This window comes from Alligator mississippiensis, chromosome 12 (assembly GCF_030867095.1).
Source record: "Alligator mississippiensis isolate rAllMis1 chromosome 12, rAllMis1, whole genome shotgun sequence".
Classification (NCBI taxonomy): Eukaryota; Metazoa; Chordata; order Crocodylia; family Alligatoridae; genus Alligator; species Alligator mississippiensis.
Genome location: NC_081835.1, coordinates 38,831,627 through 38,850,869, shown reverse-complemented (window position 1 = coordinate 38,850,869; position 19,243 = coordinate 38,831,627). Strand labels below are relative to the sequence as shown.

Genomic DNA, 19,243 nt, shown 5'->3' with positions numbered 1-19,243 from the left:
TAAGGAACAGGTCCCTCTTGTGCAACCATGCAGGATTAGCTTCATGTCATGGTCCTTCTATAGGTGCCTCTTTCAGACAAGTATAGCAATGCCCTATTATTACCCAGACAGAAAGTAGTTATATATAAAATATGGCTCTGGGAATACTCGTAAATGCTACCAAACCATGCAATAAGCTATTTATCCAGAGGAGGTTTTTTTTCTCCATGGTAAATACAAAGCCTTTAATTTTACACTTAGTCAAGGCACCTCATGCTATTTTTTAAAAGTTTCATCCTTAAGGCTAGTGAACATGCAGCTCACTCTGGTGGATTTCCAATTTAGTAGTTATTTTGGAGCTTTTCCAACCAGTTTGAGCTGCTGCCAAAACACTAATAGAAATATGTAAAACTTAAAAGGAACCCCAACCCAAACCAAAACTCCAAGCTTCCTTCTGCCTCTTTCATCAGGTCTGAGATGCTCCTTGACTGGGAGTTATACCATGCACTACACTTCGGGGCTTTCCCAAGCCTTATATCCTGTAATGAACCATGTCTACACAGGCAGAGGGAGAAAATATTTGCAGAGGGCTTAGTAAAACTTAAAAGATACTTACACACACACACAGCAGGTAAATAGGTGAACAAGAAGCGGAGTGAAGGGGTAGATCAAGGCCCCCGCAGCGAGGGAGAGAGTGGGGCAGTCAGGGGCAGGATCTGGGAAGAATGGAGCCCAAGCAGCTTATCCTGGGGCACACATCCATGGGGCAGACATGGGGCACAATGCCACGTACCTCCCATCACCATGCAGGCAGGGGACAAGTCAGCCAGCTTGCAGGAGGCACATGGCATCGTGCAGCTGCTGAGGCACCAGCTGTGGGGTGCACAACCCAGCCTGTAGTAGCAACCCACCTCCGTGAAGCCCCGTGCACAAATCCAAGGGGCACCCACCCCCCCATGCCTGCCCCGGGGGTACACACAGCAGCAGGAGCCCCCCATGCCCCTTAATGAGCCTCTCTGGCTCCAACCCTCCCACGACCCACCCCAGGGCCCCATTCACCCCAGCCCCTGCCCTACTCCCTCCCTCTATATGCCCCCGCCCACACCCCTTCCCTCCCCCATGCCCCTTCCACACTTACCTGCTGGGCACTGCGGGAGCCTCTATCTGCCCCCCCCTCCACGCCCCTCCCCACCACTGCAGCCACCCAGAGCCCACACCAGGGCTGCCTTGCGGTGTTGTACACTGCCCCTGCTGTCCTGCTTTTGGGGGGCCTAAATCCCATTAGCCCCAGCCTTCCGCTGCCTATGCATGTCTATCAGAGTGATAAGTCCTGACCTTTTGAGATTCACCCATCCTGCATCATACCAAACACTGTTATTTTTTTTTTTAATGTTCTTGGCATCCCTTCTATTTAGGGGTGCACTGATAAAGATTTCCTTGGCCGATACCAATAGCCGATTATTAACTAGTCATATCAGCCAATACCAATCCGAAAGCCAATTTACCAGAATGCAGCCAAGCAGAGTGAGGAGCAGCTCCCTGCAGGTAAGTCTAGAGAAATGGGGGGCAGGTCGAGACTCGCACGGTGAAGGAGGGAGTGGGGCAGGGGCAGGGGCAGATGCAGGGGGTGCTGTCTAGCCAGGGAGGCGAATGGGACCTGGGGCTGGGGCAGGGAGTGGAACAGAGCCATGGGAGGCTCATCCAGGGGATCAGTGTCCCGGTGCTTAAAACTGGTGGTGGAGGCGCCCGAAATATAGCTCATCCAATGAGCTTTAGTTCAAGCACCACCACCACCATTTTTATGTGCGAAGATGCTTTTAACCGGAGCTGAGCCAAGCAGGGTGAGGGCGGATGTGGGCTACCTACTGCAGTCTTGGGGCTCTCCGCCCTGCTGCCTTTGCCTCGGGGGCCCTGCCCCACAACTCACCACCCCACTGCTGCTGGGTAGGCAGTGCAGGGCTTCTAGGGGAAGGTAGCAGAACAGAGAGCCCCAAGCCCACAGCAAGCAGCCCGCTTTCACCCTGTGCACAAATCTGGTGGGGAACATGCCATCCCATGCTTCCCCTGGGGGTGTGTGCAGTGGTGGATAGCTGCCCTACCTTCCCACCCTCCCCCCTGAGCCCCCTGGATGAGCTGCATCCCACTTCCCACCCCAGCCTGGGGTCCCATTCACTGTCCTGGTTAGGCAGTGCCCCCAGCCCCTGCCCCTCTCCCTCCCTCACCTTGCGGGCCTCGATCTACCCTCCCCATACCCCTTCCCCTCCCCAAACTTACCTGCAGGGCACTTCTCTCCATGCTGCCCAGCTGCATTCCTGGCCACATGCATAAGTGCGGCTGCGCACGTGCATGCGGTATCTGGGACCCCAACCAGAAGGCATATTATATTTATTGGTGAACTTTAATTGGTTACACTGGCCACAAAAAAAAAAAAACAACCCAAACCTGACAGCTGATAATGTTAATTTTCCTTTTATCAGTGCTAATCCAATATGCAACCAATGCTTCTACTGTATTTAAAACATAGGGAAACAAAGACAATATACTTGAATGTATGAGAAACATGGGTACAAGTTCTATTCAGAATTGCATTGTACCACTTAAAAGTCACAAGGTAAGACTCTTTCAAAGTGCAATGAGCAAAATGTTACACTGCGAGCAAAGGCTAAAACCAATTAATCAAAAAACGTGAACAAAGTGTGTATTTGACCCAAAAGATCAGTAGCAATCAACCTTTGCAGACCAACAATGAAATATAGTTCAAAGAGATCAGGAAACTATAGTGCAGGTGTCACAACCCAAAGTTGTGATTTTTTGTTTGTGCGCGCTTCGGCACCGCTAAATTATTTCCCGCCAAATTTGTCGCTTTCTTTGCACGGTAGAGTTCTCTGCTGCTAGAGAACTCTGGTGCAACGGGGGATTTCCCGCCGGATTGCAGCTTCTTTGCAGTGTGCATCTCTTTCTTGCACCATAGTGATACACGTTGCAAAGAAGTTCCCGCCATTTGTATTAGGATCCGCGTCATGTTATTGGCCGATTCCTAATTTAGGCACACATGGCGGCTAGCGATTGGCTTGCTAGCCGTACAAAAGGCTTGGGTAGTTTCCGCCCAAGCTGGAGGAGGGAGGAAAAGAGAGAGAGAGATTCTGTGTGAAGATCTCTAAGCGCTGTGGACCCTCGCGGACCCGACACGCCTCCCCTAAGCAGGCAAGAGAGGCAATAGAACCGAGCCTACGGAGCTTTCGCTTCTCGCCTCTCCCCGTTGCTGAGCGCAATCCTAGACGTATCCCTTTCCTGTAATTTCGGACCCCGTGGAGCCTAGCAAACTCCGGGGAAAATTTATCGGACCTGCGGAGCCTGAATAACTCCGGGGAAATTTTTGAACCCAACTTAACCGGACCCGCGGAGCCTAACAAACTCCGAGGGAGCAATCGTTTTGTCAGAATCCTCCAATGAGGGTTCAAGCGGGAGCTGTGCCTGGAAACTTGTCCAGCCTACACCGATACCATCTTTGGGTGTAAGTAAACAATCTTTTCAATCAACCATTATGCCTCCGTGACTAATTCTAACTCACGTGTGCAAAACCGCTTCGCGGCTCTCTCCCACCCTGTGTGTCTGGGCTGCCGGCCACAGCCTACGTGCACTGGAGATAGGTCCGGTACAACCCCGGTTCACCCCCGGCTTGCCCATGGCGGCCAGAATGGGATCGGAATCACCACCGCGCATGGCGACGAGGGCAGGCTCGGGGCCTGGCCCGCACAGCAGGGACTGGCAACCCCATCACATGTACCAGTTAGTGGCATGCAGAGATATTTTCCCTGGTATGCCAGGAAGTGTGCAAGGAAATTGTTTAATTTTTTTTTTTTTTTTTTTTTTTTTTTTTAAGTTGCTGCTCTGGGCTCCCAGAGCAGTCACAGCTCCCAGCACTATGGCAGGCACTAGGGGCAGAGTCAGGAAAACACAGGCAGGGACACAGTCTGTGTTCTTCTAACCCTGTCTGGGGCTGTGTCCTCCAACTGAGCCTGGCCCCTGGAGGGGAGCTGCAGGTGGGCAGGGCTCCCAGCCAGTGGGTGAGCCCTGGGTGGGGCCAGAGCCTAAGCAGACAACGCCCTGTCTTATCTCTCTTTTCTTCTCCTCTTCTTTTTTCTTTCCCTTTTTTCACTCTCTCTCTCTCCCTCTTTTTTCTTCTCTTCTCCCCATTTTTCTATTTCTTCTCTTTTTTCTTTCTTTGCCTCTTTCTTTCCCTTTCTCCCCTCTTTTTCCGCCCCCCTCTCTCTCTCATCACAACATGCTTAACAAAAACAAATACATAAGAACTAAGGTAGTATATGAAGTTTTATTTATTGTCACCAGGTTTAGAATTTTTAGAAAACCTGGTATTTATTGTAAAAAAAAAAAAAAAAAAACAAAAAAAAACACATTTATAACATTTATTTATATTTATTCACAGAAGTTTAGGGCTGAAAGGTACCTTGTGAATATTCAGTGCATCTTGCCATGCACCCCTTCCCCACCCCGCTTTTGCTGTTCTGGTGTGCCAGCACTCCCGCACCTTACAAGGTAGACTGCAGTTTTTTTGGCACTCTAGCCAAAAACATTGCCTATCCTGCTATAGTGAATACAATAAAAACTCTGGGACAGATTCTTTACCTTATACATCAATCAGGGCTCCTTTCCTCTAGACCAATACAGCTACAACCTGGATACCTTATCTTATACAGTTCACTTTGCCACACTAAGATGGGAAAGGAGAGAGAACCAACTGCAAATTTCTTGCCAGCTTGAAGCAGTCCCCAGCAAGTGCAAATTATACCTGCTTTGTCCTAATATATGGCTGGAAAAACAGACATGCAAACAAGGAACTTACTGTTAGTTCCCATCTTCTCTCCCCTTTCCCGAGTTGGCTGGTGTGCACGTGCAGAGACGATGCTGCTCTAGGTCAATAGTGGCCAGCCTTTTTGGCAAGCATGCCACAGATTAGCTTTAAACCCTGCCTGAGTATCACTCCCTGCCCAATTTGCTCCTCTGCATTTTGCTTTCTTCTCTGTCTGCCACCATGCTGCCTGTTCTATCCCCAATCTGCCATGTGCCACACACAGGCTTCCCATGCCATTTGTGACACACATATCACAGTTTGCCACCTCTGCTCTATAAGCCACTGGTTCTCAACTGGGGTGCCACGAAAACCAATGCACCTCTGACACAGGGTGAAACTGCAGCTGCAGCAGAAGGACTTGCCTGCCTGCATTACATTCTGAGGGCTGGTATACCACTTCTGCTACAGCTCTTCCCAGTTCAGTTCTGACATACTTCCAGCAAAGAATGGTGCATGGGACAGTTTTACCTGGTGGCAGTGGCACCTCTCTTTAGGCTGTCACCACTGTGAGGTGAAACTACCTCAAGCACGTCTGTTTCCAAGAAGCACACCAGAGCCAAATGGGGAAGAGCTGCAACAAAAGTGGCTGCCTGCCTGCATAATGTTATGCAGGCAGGTAGACCTTTCTGGTGCAGCCACCTCTCAATTCATCTGTGACATGCCTCCTGAAAATAAAGGTGCATGGGACAGTTCCACTTGCTCTGTCTGCCTCTGTTTCTGGGAGACAAGATGCAGGGTTAGACCAGGAAGCTTTTGCCACAGCTGCTTCCAATCTGACTGCATTAGGTGCATGGCACAGTTTCACCTGAGCACCCTCTTGGTCTGCCCCCTCTCAGGCAGACTGTGGAAACTACAAGAGGACAACAGAGCAGCCAAAAACACTCTGCTCCTTTCACCTACAACGTCGAGCACAGGCTGTTGGGGACACTCCAGTGAAAAGCAGTCACAGGTCATATCCTAAACACGGCAAGAAGCAGTTGACAAAGAAGTGCCATACAGCGACGAGGTTCACTGAAACACTTACACACATACACCCTCCCCTCCCTTAACTTGAAAATGGTAGGTCAAGTTGAAAAGATATACATTTTTATTAATAATTGCTCATTACTATTACAGTTTTGAACCTGATCAGCTACAATTGAATCAGTCTGACATCACTGCACTGGTTGAAAAGCTCAGCAAACCATTTGAGAGACTAAATCCTTCAATCTGTGTTGCAATCATTGTATCAATAACAAAAATAGACTTCATTCCAGGGAAGGTACTCTTTGTGTTGCTCAGTGCCACAGAAGGCTCTGCTATATCCATCTAAGCAGGACCTACTGCCTTGAAACATAGCCAGTAAAACGGAGAACTAATAAAGTGAAAAAAGAACGATGGTGAAACAACTGAAAAAGCAAGAACATTTAGAGGTTAGTTTGAAACACTATGCTGAACTCACAGTTCAATCACTGAATGAACCATTTGGTTAACAAAAATAGAATTTAAAAGATATACCTTCTCTTTAACAGATATACCTTGAAAAGTACCAATAAGAAGAAAGAAAGTGAACAAAGACCCAGTTTCAGACAGGTTTTGAACCATATAGAATATTTTGGGTGTACCCAAGCATGACCCTGATTAACTACAATAGAAAATGCTGTCAGATTTGATTAGTCTCAAAGAAGTGAAGATCAGACATTCATTTTATACTGAAGTTTGAATTAAGTGTTATACAAAGCTAACTTTGACAGATTGGTACAACTCACAAAGTTAAGAATACCAAAAAGAAACATGGATTTTCAGAGACACCAGACCTTGAAATTTTTGCAAGTTAACCAATCTTTGTGAGAAGCTTTTATGCAGAACATTACCAAAATCTTCAATCAGGTATTCGGCAAGAGCCTGTTTTGCATGCAAATCACCTACCTTGTGTTGTGTACCTGTGATTATCATTACAAATAATTCTAATAAATGCATCATACGGAGTGTTGTCATTGTGCAAATAAAGAAATCATAATTTGTTAGCTCAAGTAGCATGCTTTTACTCAAGAGGTAGCATTAGCTCCTCCCAGTTTACATGCACTTGAGAATTAGTTTCCTCCACTGCATACCAGAAAAAAAAGAAAGAAAAATGAACTATAAGAAATTAAAGAGTATTATCTCAAGTCTGATAAAATGACTTTGCAGATTTCCCTTTAATATTAAAGAAGTGCACCCCTTTGATGAATCAGGTTAAGCAACAAGTACTGTGTATAAAGCCTGGTGCTCAAAACATACCAATAATTCTTTAGCTTCAACCATTTGTTTTTTGCTGTTGATTTCTACACAGAACCTTACACTTTAATTATTTTTTCTGATGGGAGAAATGATGCATAGTAAAACAGGCAAGATTTTTCTCTTAACAGATTACACTCACTCAAGAGAAACATCTGCCTTTACTTCCCCCTCCTTCCCCCCCACCTTTAACTACAGAGCAACAAAACCACTTTAACAATAAAAAGGGAAGAGTCAGAGTGTTTCTAGGCTTTTGAGGGTGCTTAGTCAGGACATTTCAAGAATTAAAGCATCAGCATGGAACAGTTTTTCCATTTTATTGTGCTGTGGAAAATGCTTTGTTACTTTAATATTGAGTTTAATATGGCTAAAAAGTGCTGGCTTGGCAGTCTTCCATTTACATAATAAATAGATACAGCACAAGTTCTCTTCTGTTGAGGCAGTAACACTTACAATCCTGATGGTAAGAGTCTGGATTACCTGCCAGCAGCGTTCCCTCTAAACTGCACGGTGTGCACGGCCACACAGGAGCACTCATGCCGCACTGCTAGGAGCACCCATGCAGCTTAGAGGAAACACTGCCTGCCAGGATAAAAATGTTTGGTATTCATGGTCCTCTTTCTTTTTTTTAATTTTGCATCTTAGGCTAAGTCAGCCAAATCAGTTCTAAATTCTATTGACTAAACAAAACTCAATTGTTCAAGCCTGTGTGGTGCTACCACCAGCAAGTATCCTACCTCCCAGACTCTTCAGCCTGGGGCTTCAGATACTCCCAAATCTATGGCAAGCATACATGCAAGCCCCAAGCCCAAAGGCCTTAGAGTTCAGATGCCTTCTAATCTTGCTTGTCCTCCTAGCCAAAGGAGCAAGCTAGAGGGGAAGTCTGAGCAATCCCTCATCACCATAAAGTATGTCACCGAGCTCCTTGCATTGGAGGTATTTGTAGATTCTTGCTGGGGTTGGGCTGCGTGCATTGCAAGGGACAGGCCTTCACCCTCTAAGTACACTGGATCATTCAAGGCCACAAAGAAGTTCATCTCCCCTGCCAGGTCAGTAAAACCATCTGGGCCAGGAGTTCTCAAACAGCGGGTTGCAACAGACCCAGGGAGTCGCGAGCAACTTAAAAGGCAGTCGCAAACTTCTCTTCCCTCCCCAATGTGTAAATGCTCTGCCTGCTTCCCTCCCCCAGCAGTGATGCAGGTGTTCTTGGACTCGCCCACATTGGAAGTTCCTTTTGTTTTGTAATCTTGGTGTGTATGGGTTAGCGAACGTGCTTTATCTATCTCCTACCTAATCCTAATGAAGTCAATAGCTTTAATCATGGAGGGGGGCAGCACGTAAATTTTTATATTATTTTACAGGGTCATGGTATCACAAAGTTTGAGAACCCCTGATCAGCTTCTCATGATCCTCTCTTCATCAACAAGATTCAGAGCCACACTTCATCACCAGAAAACAAGCTAGCATAAGCATAAGGATCCAACCAGAACTAATATTTATACTGGTGTTGAGGCATTACAAGTCAGTTTCATTGGTCTAGCCACTTTCCATGCCCCTTCCACTACCCACCCAGCAGCAAGGCTTGTTATTTGAGCCCATTCTGGCACTTACCCTACGAGCGAGCTGTTCCCCCCAGGACCCACGCGCACTGAGCGTATCAGGTCGGTCACTGCTCTGCGCTCAGTGCAGGTGGCCTCGCCACACTTTGAGGGAACAGCAGCACCAGGGCCTTGCTTGCTCTCAGTCTCCACGGGTGCCCGCCGAAAAGCTGCCAGCAAGATCCTCTTTCTAAAGGGCAGATCCCTTCAGGGTAGCCTTACTCCGCAGGTCGCCTCAACAAGCTAGCTAAGGAGCGGCACCAGCGCGGGGCGAGGCGCGGCAGCCACAGGCGAAGCCCGGGACGCAGCGGCCCGGCTCTTACCGTAGACCAGCTTCTTCATCTCGTGGTATCTGGCCCACAAGTAGGACTTGGTGTCGGCGGCCTCGGCAGGGCCGGGCGCGCTGCTCGGGGAGGCGGCTGCGGCGGGCCCGGGCTCGGCGGCTTTCCGGACGCGGCCGGGCACGGCAGGGGGCTGGGAGCGCCCCGCCGACTGATGCGCGCCCCTGCGCCGGCCGCCCACAGCACTGGGGCTGCAGGGGAGGCCAGCGCCCCTCTTGCAGAAACCGGGGCCCACCCGGGTGAAGCCGGCTGCCGCCATGATGCGCGGGATCGCCACGGAGGCGGTGCAGAGACCCCCGCCCCGCCAGCCAATGGAAGGCGAGCGCGCCAGCCAATCAGCTGAGCCGCCGGCGAGGCACGCAGCTTTGAGCTAGGGGTCCCGGCCCCCCGCGTGCCCCGCCCTTGTGCTCTGCCGGGCCGGGCGCAGCGCGGCGCTCGCGGTTGGTTCTGCGACGGGGGCCTTTAAGTGTCCCGCAGCGCCGCGGTCTGACGGCCACGGGCAGTGCGTGGCCGCGTGTGGTCTGGGACCCGCGACCACTTCCACTGAGCAGGGCCGCGTGGAAGCGTCGCTGCGCGGCTACTTCTGCCCTCACAGGGGCGGCGCCGCCCGGCCACCAGCGCACGTTTTCTTTTCCTCCGCGGGGGGCTAAGATCTATCCCGTTCCGTTGCATCGGTGGCGGCTTCAGCGCAGACGCAACTGCATCTCCTGCTTTTTTGGCGGCGGGAGGGCTGGCATATTTACTTGTGCCCCCAGCCTGGACAGTGGGTTAAAACAGGGGCAACGCATAGGGGGTGCACCCGGATGTACATGCACCCCCTGAGCGTGGCGGTGCGCGCCCGGCAAAAAGGGACCATTGTCAGCAGCGCCTGCGGGCAGTCACCACTCGCCGCCCCTCCGCCGGCAGCGTCTGTGTGCGGTCCGCGATCGCCGCCACCGGCGGCATCTGCAGGTGGTCGCCGCCCCCTGGTCGGTGCTCGCCTGCCACCGCCAACAGCACTGGCGACGACTGCAGGAGCTCCCGCTTACCGCCGCCCCCGTGCTCCCCAGCCACCAGGAGCACCGCCGTTCATGGGTTAAACATAACCTTATGAAGGTGCTGGTACAGACCAGCCTGAAGAAAGAGAGCATTGGAAACCTGAAAGCCATGGGGAGACCAGCACTACGGCACAGGTAAGAAACAAGAAGGTAAGAAACAATGGGCCCCTTGGGACTCGGAGCGGGGGGGGGGGGGGCAGCAAAGGCACCAGTCGCAGGACTCAAGTGCCTATATACTAATGCTAGGAGCATGGGGAACAAGCAGGATGAACTGGCGCTCCTGCTTGCACTAAACACCTATGACTTAGTGGGGCTAACGGAAACCTGGTGGGATTCATCCCACGACTGGGCGGTACATATTGAGGGCTATAGATTATACAGAAAAGACAGGTCAGGGAAGAAAGGGGAAGGGGTTGCGCTTTATGTCAGTGAGCAATATACATCAACCCTCATCAAGACAATCCAAGGTTGAGGAAGTAGAAGGATTGTGGGTTAGGCTACATGGGGGGCAAGGAGAAAGGGATTTGGTGGTAGGGGTCTGCTACAGACCCCCATATCAAGGGGAAGAAATAGATACGGGGCTCCTGAGGCAACTCTCGGAGACCATAAAAGCTAAAGAGGCGGTAGTCATGGGGGACCTAAACTACCCAGACATCTGCTGGGAGTCACAGACAGCAAAGTCCCACCACTCACGCAGGTTTCTAACCTGTGTACAGGACCTCCACCTGACACAGGAGGTACATGGTCCCACTAGGGGGAATGCCATACTGGATCTGGTATTGGCAACAGGGGATGACATGGTAGTGGACTTCCAGATCGGTAGCCATTTGGGGGACAGTGATCACCTAATAATAGAATTCAACATAAGACGTCGAGTGGGTAAGGTAACTAGTAGGGTGAAAGTGCTAGACTTTAGGAAAGCTGATCTCACCGAACTCAGGCGATTAGTCAAGAACACACTACAAAGTAGGAGTTTTGAAGGGATGGGAGCCCAAGAAGGGTGGCTGTGCCTTAAGGAAACGATCCTTCGGGCACAAAGCAAGACGATCCCTGAGCGAGGCAAAAGAGGGAAAGGGGCCTGGAGGCTTCCCTGGCTGACCAGAGAAATCCAGGGCAGCCTAAGGGCCAAAAGGGGAGCACATAAAAAGTGGAAACAAGGTGAGATCACTAAAAACAAATATACCTCCTCTGCTCGTGCTTGTAGGGAGGCAGTTAGACGGGCCAAAGCTACCATGGAGCTGAGGATGGCAACCCAAGTAAAAGACAACAAGAAATTGTTTTTTAGATATATAGGGAGTAAAAGGAAGGCCCAGGGAGGAATAGGACCCCTGCTAAATGGGCAGAAACAATTGGTGACGGACAGAGGGGAAAAGGCTGAACTCAACGAGTTCTTTGCCTCAGTGTTCCTAAGCGAGGGACACGACAAGTCTCTCACTGGGGTTGTAGAGAGGCAGCAGCAAGGCGCCAGACTTCCATGCGTAGATCCTGAGATGGTGCAGAGTCACTTGGAAGAACTGGATGCCTTTAAGTTGGCAGGCCCAGATGAGCTCCATCCGAGGGTGCTGAAGGCACTGGCCGACATCATTGCAGAGCCACTGGCGGGAATATTCGAGCGCTCGTGGCGCACGAGCCAAGTCCCGGAGGACTGGAAAAGGGCTAACGTGGTCCCCATTTTCAAGAAGGGGAGGAAGGAGGACCCGGGCAACTATAGGCCAGTTAGTCTCACCTCCATCCTTGGCAAAGTCTTTGAAAAAATTATCAAGGCTCACATTTGTGAGAGCCCAGCAGGACAAATTATGCTGAGGGGAAACCAGCACGGGTTTCTGGCGGGCAGATCATGCCTGACCAATCTAGTCTCTTTCTATGACCAGGTTACGAAACGCCTGGACACAGGAGGAGGGGTGGATGTCGTATACTTAGACTTCAGAAAGGCCTTCGATACAGTATCCCACCCCATACTGGTAAGCAAGTTAAGAGGCTGTGATGTGGATGACTACACAGTCCGGTGGGTGGCGAATTGGCTTGAGAGTCGCACCCAGAGAGTCGTGGTGGATGGGTCGGTTTCGACCTGGAAGGGTGTGGGCAGTGGGGTCCCGCAGGGCTCGGTCCTTGGACCAATACTCTTTAATGTCTTCATCAGTGACTTGGAGGGAGTGAAATGTACTCTGTCCAAGTTTGCAGATGACACAAAGTTATGGGGAGAAGTGGACATGCCGGAGGGCAAGGAACAGCTGCAAGCAGACCTGGACAGGTTGGACAAGTGGGCAGAAAACAACAGGATGCAGTTCAACAAGGAGAAATGCAAGGTGCTGCACCTAGGGAGGAAAAATGTCCAGCACACCTACAGCCTAGGGAATGACTTGCTGGGTGGCACAGAGGTGGAAAGGGATCTTGGGGTCCTAGTGGACTCCAAGATGAACATGAGTCGGCAGTGTGACAAAGCCATCAAAAAAGGCAATGGCACTTTATCATGCATCAGCAGATGCATGACGAATAGGTCCAAGGAGGTGATACTTCCCCTCTATCGGGCGCTGGTCAGACCGCAGTTGGAGTACTGCGTGCAATTCTGGGCGCCGCACTTCAAGAAGGATGCGGATAACCTGGAGAGGGTCCAAAGAAGGACCACTCGGTATGGTTAAGGGCCTGCAGACCAAGCCCTACGAGGAGAGACTAGAGAAACTGGACCTTTTCAGCCTCCGCAAGAGAAGGTTGAGAGGTGACCTTGTGGCTGCCTATAAGTTCATCACGGGGGCACAGAAGGGAATTGGTGAGTATTTATTCACCAAGGCGCCCCCGGGGGTTACAAGAAATAATGGCCACAAGCTAGCAGAGAGCAGATTTAGATTGGACATTAGGAAGAACTTCTTCACAGTTCGAGTGGCCAAGGTCTGGAACGGGCTCCCAAGGGAGGTGGTGCTCTCCCCTACCCTGGGGGTCTTCAAGAGGAGGTTAGATGAGCATCTAGCTGGGGTCATCTGGACCCAGCACTCTTTCCTGCCTATGCAGGGGGTCGGACTCGATGATCTATTGAGGTCCCTTCTGACCCTAACATCTATGAATCTATGAAAATAACCTGAAACCCATGGCTGCAGAAGAGCTTCAGCTGGTGCTGCCGCAGATGGAGAACTGGAATCGAGGAGAATGTTTGGTTTTGGCTCCAGGCCTGCATGTACTTAAACGCTTGATGATTTGTTACACAGTACATCCTTACAAAGATTATACACACAGCTGAAGACTGACCTGGATTTTGTTCTAGTTATTTCGGGTTAAATTATAAAATAAAAACATAGAATGACATGTTTATCAAAACTGGTGGTGGGATGATGTTATTGACATTCAGCCAATACTAGAATGGTGAATGCAGTACTTTCTAAAAGGTTTGGACCAGTGATTCCCAACAAGGGTGCTATGAGGTCCTCTTAGGGGATAATATTGCCACACAATTTTAGCAATGTTAAATATTCACAAGATAAGCTGAGAACTTTAAAATAGGAAGCCATACTGTCAAAAACAATCTGACCTGTTGTGGTCTTTCTAGGTTCTTTGCAACACAATAATTTCTCTATTACTTTTCGATAGTCAAAAAAACAAGTAAGAGCTTCATTTTCCAAGAAGCACCTCAAGTCTGAAAAAGTTGAGAACTGGTTTAGACATAACTGAATTTAGGATTAAAATAGGTTAATTTTGGCTAAAACATATGCTGCAAGGGTGGTCTCCCAGAATCACCCCCCCTCCACCCTGCACTGTTAGCACCACTGTCCACCAGATAGTGCTTAGGGATCATTAAAGCACAATTAAATGGAACGTGAAATACAAATGCAGGCAGCTCCATGTCCTAAAATCAAAGTTTTACTTAAATGCAGATGACTCAGTGTATTAAAATCAAAGTCTTGGACAACTCGGTGTCCTAAAATCAAAGTCTAACTTTATTAGTACTAGTATTATCTTAGCAGTTTCTATTTTGAGAGAGAGAAAAAATTTCAGCACAATAATCTCACCCAATCCTATATGTTACTTTGCTTAACAGAAAAGACAGCCTGGAAGCAAAGGGAACGTTATGGGCTGGGACGGTCCAGACAGGTGTTGAAGGCTGGATTTATGATGACCATGATGAACTTTCTTGCTCCACCTTCTTGTTTTTCATCAGCTTCATTCCTTTGATGACTTTTTGCTTTCGGATTGGTCTCCATGCAGTTAGCATACTGTCCATCTTTTATCCTGTCAGCATATTCCTTTGTCTAACAGACCCATTATAAGCACACCTCTTAATTTGGCCTTTTTCTGGTGTCTTACTTTGGGCATTGTCCATTGGTCTCCCTTATCACCTGTCATTAATATATCCAATTCTTTCATCCCTCTGATTCAGCTAGTTAGTGCCAAGTTCAGTTAACTGGAGCTGGTAGCAAGGCCACTGCTATGTTATGTTAAAAGAACTTATCGTGGTGATAAAAAAGAAAAGATATTATATAATAAGCACCTACGAGTTCTATAAAAACAACTCAAAGCCAGCTAATAATAAAAAACAAAAAGTTAATAAGGACAAAACTTAAACAATGATTAAATAAGGCTAAATATAAACAATGCTATAAGCAGGTACAACTTCAAAGCATTAAACACAACAAGCTACCATAGCACCACCACCCCTGTTGTTTGGGCAGTACCTGAGATGCACAACATCCAGGGATCTCCTTGCTGTGCAAGCACCACTAGTGGTGTGGGGGCTGTACAGGCAGCACACAACCCCCTGCTCCCCACCTCACAAACTGCATGGATAACATGAAGCCTCCATCCCGGCCGGGTGGGCAGCACCGGTAGTGTGCAGCCTTCTGGAATGGGCCAGCATGTGTCCTCCAAGCCCCTGCAGTAGCCTTTCCCACCGTGGAGGGAGGCACAGAGTAGAGAGCTTGGGGAAGCAGTGCACCATTGGTGCTGCCTATGTAGCAGTGGGAAAAGTAGTTGCAGAGGCCAAGGGGACACACGTGTTCTATAAGATGCCAAATGGACAATCCTAGGTTAAAATAACACAAGTGAATCTCTTCCCTTGATAGTTTTTAAATCACTCCTGTCTGTGCAAGTATTTATAAGCCCCTTTGATGAATCATGTAGTTATTTCTATACAATGACTGACTTAAGCATAGTGCTGACACACATAACAATTGAACCATTCCCAAATGTCATTGATTGGGAGCATTGTCCAAAGTTCTGTGGCTTTGACATCAGGGGGTGGGAGTGAGCACCCACCCCAGCATGCCTCCTAGTAGGCAAGATGGCAGGAATGCTTGCAGCCATGTTTTGGAAGTCTGAGGAGGGGGACCTGTGGCTAGGTGCATTATCAAATACTCTGCTTTTTCTTCTCTCTCAAACAAGAGTTCAGTAAATAAGTCAACTGAAGCTTGCAGTGTACTTGCTTGACTTAAGGGAAAGGGGGTGCCTGGACCCACACTTTTTGGCTCCCAATGTCTTGGGAGGCATGATGAAGGGCTGTGGATGAATAGGGAGTAAGGACACTGCTGGTTGTTAGAAAAGTAGCTTTTATTGAACAAGCAGTGCCAGGAAGCATATCAACAAAAGCAGCCAACAAAAGGGAAAAAAAAAAGAAAAAAGAGGTAATTACTGGGCATGTCTATACAAGATGCTTTACTGCACAGTAATCTACTAAGCAGTAAGGTGTCACCATGTAACTGTGTGCAGCAGCTACTGCACAGTAAATAGGCTAATGTGCACTTTTCTGCATTAACTGCATTAGCTACTGCGCAGTACAGCTCATGTTGGCAGCTGACTGGAAGCAAATTGTTTCGGGGCAGCCCAGGCAGCAGGGGGTGAGAGAACTGTCCCCTCCCCAGCAGCTGTTTCCCAGCCCTGTGCTCCAATCTGCTGATCCAGGGCATGAGGTTAGAAAACAGCTGCCCCAGAGGTGGGACAGCTTCCCCAGACCTCTAGAGCCCAAGCCTGACCCCAGGTCTGGTGCCCTGAGGGGCCTGAAGCTCTCCCTAGCTGCTGTAAGGGGACAGGGAAGAGCAGAAGCAGCCCTGCACTGAATTGCTCTTATCGGGAGTAAATTTGCTCCTGACAGGCACATATGTCAATATACTCCCAGGGAAACCTTACAGAGCATTACTAGCGCATGTTGACATGCCCACGGTGTACAAGAACAGCCAGATGCAGCAGTTGGGGAAGGGGAGAGGAAGGAGGAGGAATAATGTAATGTGAGATGCACAGAGCAGTGGTTTTCAACCTTTTTTTGTACTAGGACCCATTTGAAAAACATTGATGGCCAATCCTGATCCAGGGCCCCCTCACTCTCAACCCACTGCCCCCCACCCTCAGGCCCCAGCCCCAAAGCGTGTGGGGCAGGGGGTGGGTGGGTGGGGCAGGGAGAGCCCCAAGCAGCCCCTTATAAGTTGAAACTCTGACAGCCTGCCAGGGAAAAGCCACAGTTTCCCACGTTTTTCTCCTTTAAAGGAAAACCCATTTTTAAAGTTTGTTGATCTATTTTTAAAGTTTGTTCATGACCCTTTCATATATTCTTGCGACCCACTTTTGAGTCATGATGTACGGGTTGAGAAATACTGGCATACAGGAGTGACCAGACCTGTGTCAGAACATTTGGTGTCCAAAACTGGTTTAGACTGAACCAGTTCAAAACAGTATTTGATTTTCTAGGTCCATTTTTTTACATTATACATTTTAAACCATTCCTAGTACTTTTACACCAGTTTAAGAGGCTTATGTGTTTGTCCACTTCAGATTTAAACTACATTTAACCTGTTCTAAGTGTTATGTATGTCTATGCCAGTAGTTCTCAATCTTTTTAGACTCAAGACACCCTCAAAAAATGCTCTTAGCTTTCATGTTTTTTGACTTCGCAACTTCTGTTGGAAAGAATTCAGAAACAGATCAGTATTTTTAACATTATCTGAATCTCTGTAGTTTCTTACAGGGTCTTACAGCTACATACAAGAATATCAAATGATCTGTTTATTGGCCCTTAGCAGTAACAGGCTGGAGCCGGCTGGTGTCACCCTATTCCTGTCTTTTTTGATCAGGAATCAAGCGGCTGCAGCCGGGCTGCCTTGAGGCCCTACCTGCTGCCCCGCCCTCGGGGGGCTGTCCAGCTAGCCCCGCTCTTCCACGGCCCATGTCCCCCGGCCCCCGCTGGGTGGCGGAAGTGGCGCCGCAGCTGAGTCGGCTCCCTACTGGCTCTGCCGCGGCCCCGGCCCCGGGGGCGGTGTTTGCCCGGATCCTCGCCGGAGGTTTAGCCTGTGCCGCTTCCCCGGGATCCCCAGGGCGCGGCTACTCGCAGCAAAGGCTCTCGATCCGCCCCGCCCGAGCCTGCGGGCAGAACCACACAGTCCCAGAGCCGCAGTGACGCCCCGCCCCGCCCTCCCGGTGACGTAGGCCGCAGGGTGGAGCTGCTCGGGGCCTGCCAGTGCCAGGCCGGGCTTCAGTGCCGGAGTGGCCGAGGGGCCAGGGCCGGGCTAGCAGTGCTCCCGACATGGGGCCGAAGGGGACGCTGCGGCGCCTCCTGCAGCTGGTACCCGGGAAGCGGCGCTTCGGCATGTTCCGCTTCCTGCCGCTTTTCTTCCTGCTCGGCGGCGCCGTGGAGTGGACCATGATCCACGTGCGCGCCGGCCGCGAGACCTTCTGTGAGTGACCGAGTCCCGCTCCCGCTGGCCCGGGGCTTGGCGGGCGGCGCAGCCTGCCGCACTCGCCCCTGCGGGAGCCTGAATCCCGGGGCGGGGCGGGGCTGATGCTGTGCCTTGCCGTGCCATGCCGGAGTCGCTCGCGCGCAGGGGTGACTGAATCGTTGCTTGCCGGTTGCGCCCTTCTGCTCCGACCCCGTTAGCACCTAGCGCGGGTCTGGAGCGACCGCTGCAGCGACTCACCCCACTTCCGGGGCGGGCCAGGGCCCGAGGAGGAGCTGGAGCTGGAGCTGCTGCCCTGCTTCTGCGGCGGTGGTCCGGGGTGCGGAGGCAGCTCCTTCCAGCGGACACCGCTGCTGGCCCGGCCCCACGGAGGCTCGCCGAGACCCGCAGGGAGGGCCCAGGTGAGCGCACAGCCTCAGTCCCAGCCCACCCCGTGCGGGGTCGAGGTCGCTGCAGCGCCCGCTCTGGCCCCGCCGGCCCGGGCCACGATCGTAGCGGGAGAAAGCGAGACGTACAGCCCGCGCCGGGGCTGCTCTGGCTCCTCCTTGCCGCCGCCACCAGCGCCACCTCCGGGCCCCCACACCCACTGCGGGCAGGGAGGAAGCGAGCCGCACTAGTGCGCCCTACTGCTGGGGGCAGGCAGGTCTGCAAGGACCCGACCCCCTGCACCGGCCAGAGCACGGGCTGGGACTAGGGCTGCCAGGAAGATTTTTTTATATAGTTTTTTTCTTTTTCTTTTTTTTTTTTTTTAATGATCAGAGTCTCCAAGTCTACAATAAATTAGATTGAAAGACTGTGAAATTAGTATTGCTTTGTTGTTGGAAGATTGTTTGCTGATATTTCCCCCAGATTCTCAGAAAAATAATTTAAAAAATCTCTTTGTGGCAGATGATGTTTATCGTAGAAAACAATCGGAGAGACAGTATAAACGCAGGATGGAAGAAAGATGAATTTAGCATGGAACCATTTAATCAGGAGCACCATGGACTCTTGAATCCTGTAAATCACAGTCCAGAGAAAAGTCAAAACCGCAGCAAAGGCATTCACAAGCCTTCCTTTCTGAAAGTTGAACTATAATTTGTTATTATGTCTAGTTTAGGAAACACATTTTCTTTAAAGATACTTTTAGAGTGTGTTCTTCCACTGTCCAATTCACCTCCTCTGAGGCAGTCTTACTGGAGAGATTATGAAGTATTCTTTGTATTTATGCCACTAAACCTGCTTAATGTTTGTGCAATTGATTCTGTTAAATAAACTAAAGTTAGCAGATTGAAACATGGCTGTATTTTCTGTGTCCCAAGACATCTCTTGCTCTGATAGCTGTCTTTCTCCTGGTAACTCCTGAGTTTTACATTGTATGTACTTGTACTTTGGCACAAGGAAACATTCAATTTTAATTGGCTTGTTTATATTGACAGGAACTATTGTGATCACATATCTTTTTTTCCCCCAATATGTCCTTTCAACCAAATAAATTAGTACTGATTTATGGAGGAAACAATCATTCTTAGCA

The 19,243-nt window shown here is 49.9% G+C and overlaps 2 protein-coding genes across 3 annotated transcripts in view; one reads left to right on the top strand and one right to left on the bottom strand.

The window, feature by feature from the left end:
• The window catches only part of NT5DC2 (5'-nucleotidase domain containing 2), a 59,180-nt gene extending 49,832 nt beyond the window's left edge, over positions 1-9,348 (bottom strand). The window contains exon 1 of one of the 2 annotated variants that reach the window (XM_059716089.1): positions 9,030-9,348. In XM_059716089.1, coding sequence (XP_059572072.1) covers positions 9,030-9,306 — 277 coding nt within the window. In that variant the 5' untranslated portion in view covers positions 9,307-9,348. The remainder of the gene's footprint in view (positions 1-9,029) is intronic. The other variant, XM_019490001.2, reaches the window with a different exon arrangement.
• A 4,619-nt stretch (positions 9,349-13,967) lies between these two features.
• LOC102577229 (ubiquinol-cytochrome-c reductase complex assembly factor 5) lies at positions 13,968-19,005 on the top strand. Its single transcript, XM_006270366.4, has 2 exons — positions 13,968-17,730; positions 18,619-19,005. The coding sequence occupies exons 1-2, from the start codon at positions 17,580-17,582 to the stop codon at positions 18,678-18,680; spliced, it is 213 nt and encodes a 70-aa protein (XP_006270428.1). The 5' UTR covers positions 13,968-17,579; the 3' UTR covers positions 18,681-19,005.
• Positions 19,006-19,243: the final 238 nt, after the last annotated feature.

Excerpts from the sequence above, each read along its gene's own strand:
- LOC102577229 (XM_006270366.4), top strand. The coding sequence starts at position 17,580 with ATGGGGCCGAAGGGGACGCTGCGGCGCCTCCTGCAGCTGGTACCCGGG. Across the intron at positions 17,731-18,618 it reads CGCCGGCCGCGAGACCTTCT|ATGATGTTTATCGTAGAAAA; the intron begins GTGAGTGACCGA and ends TCTTTGTGGCAG.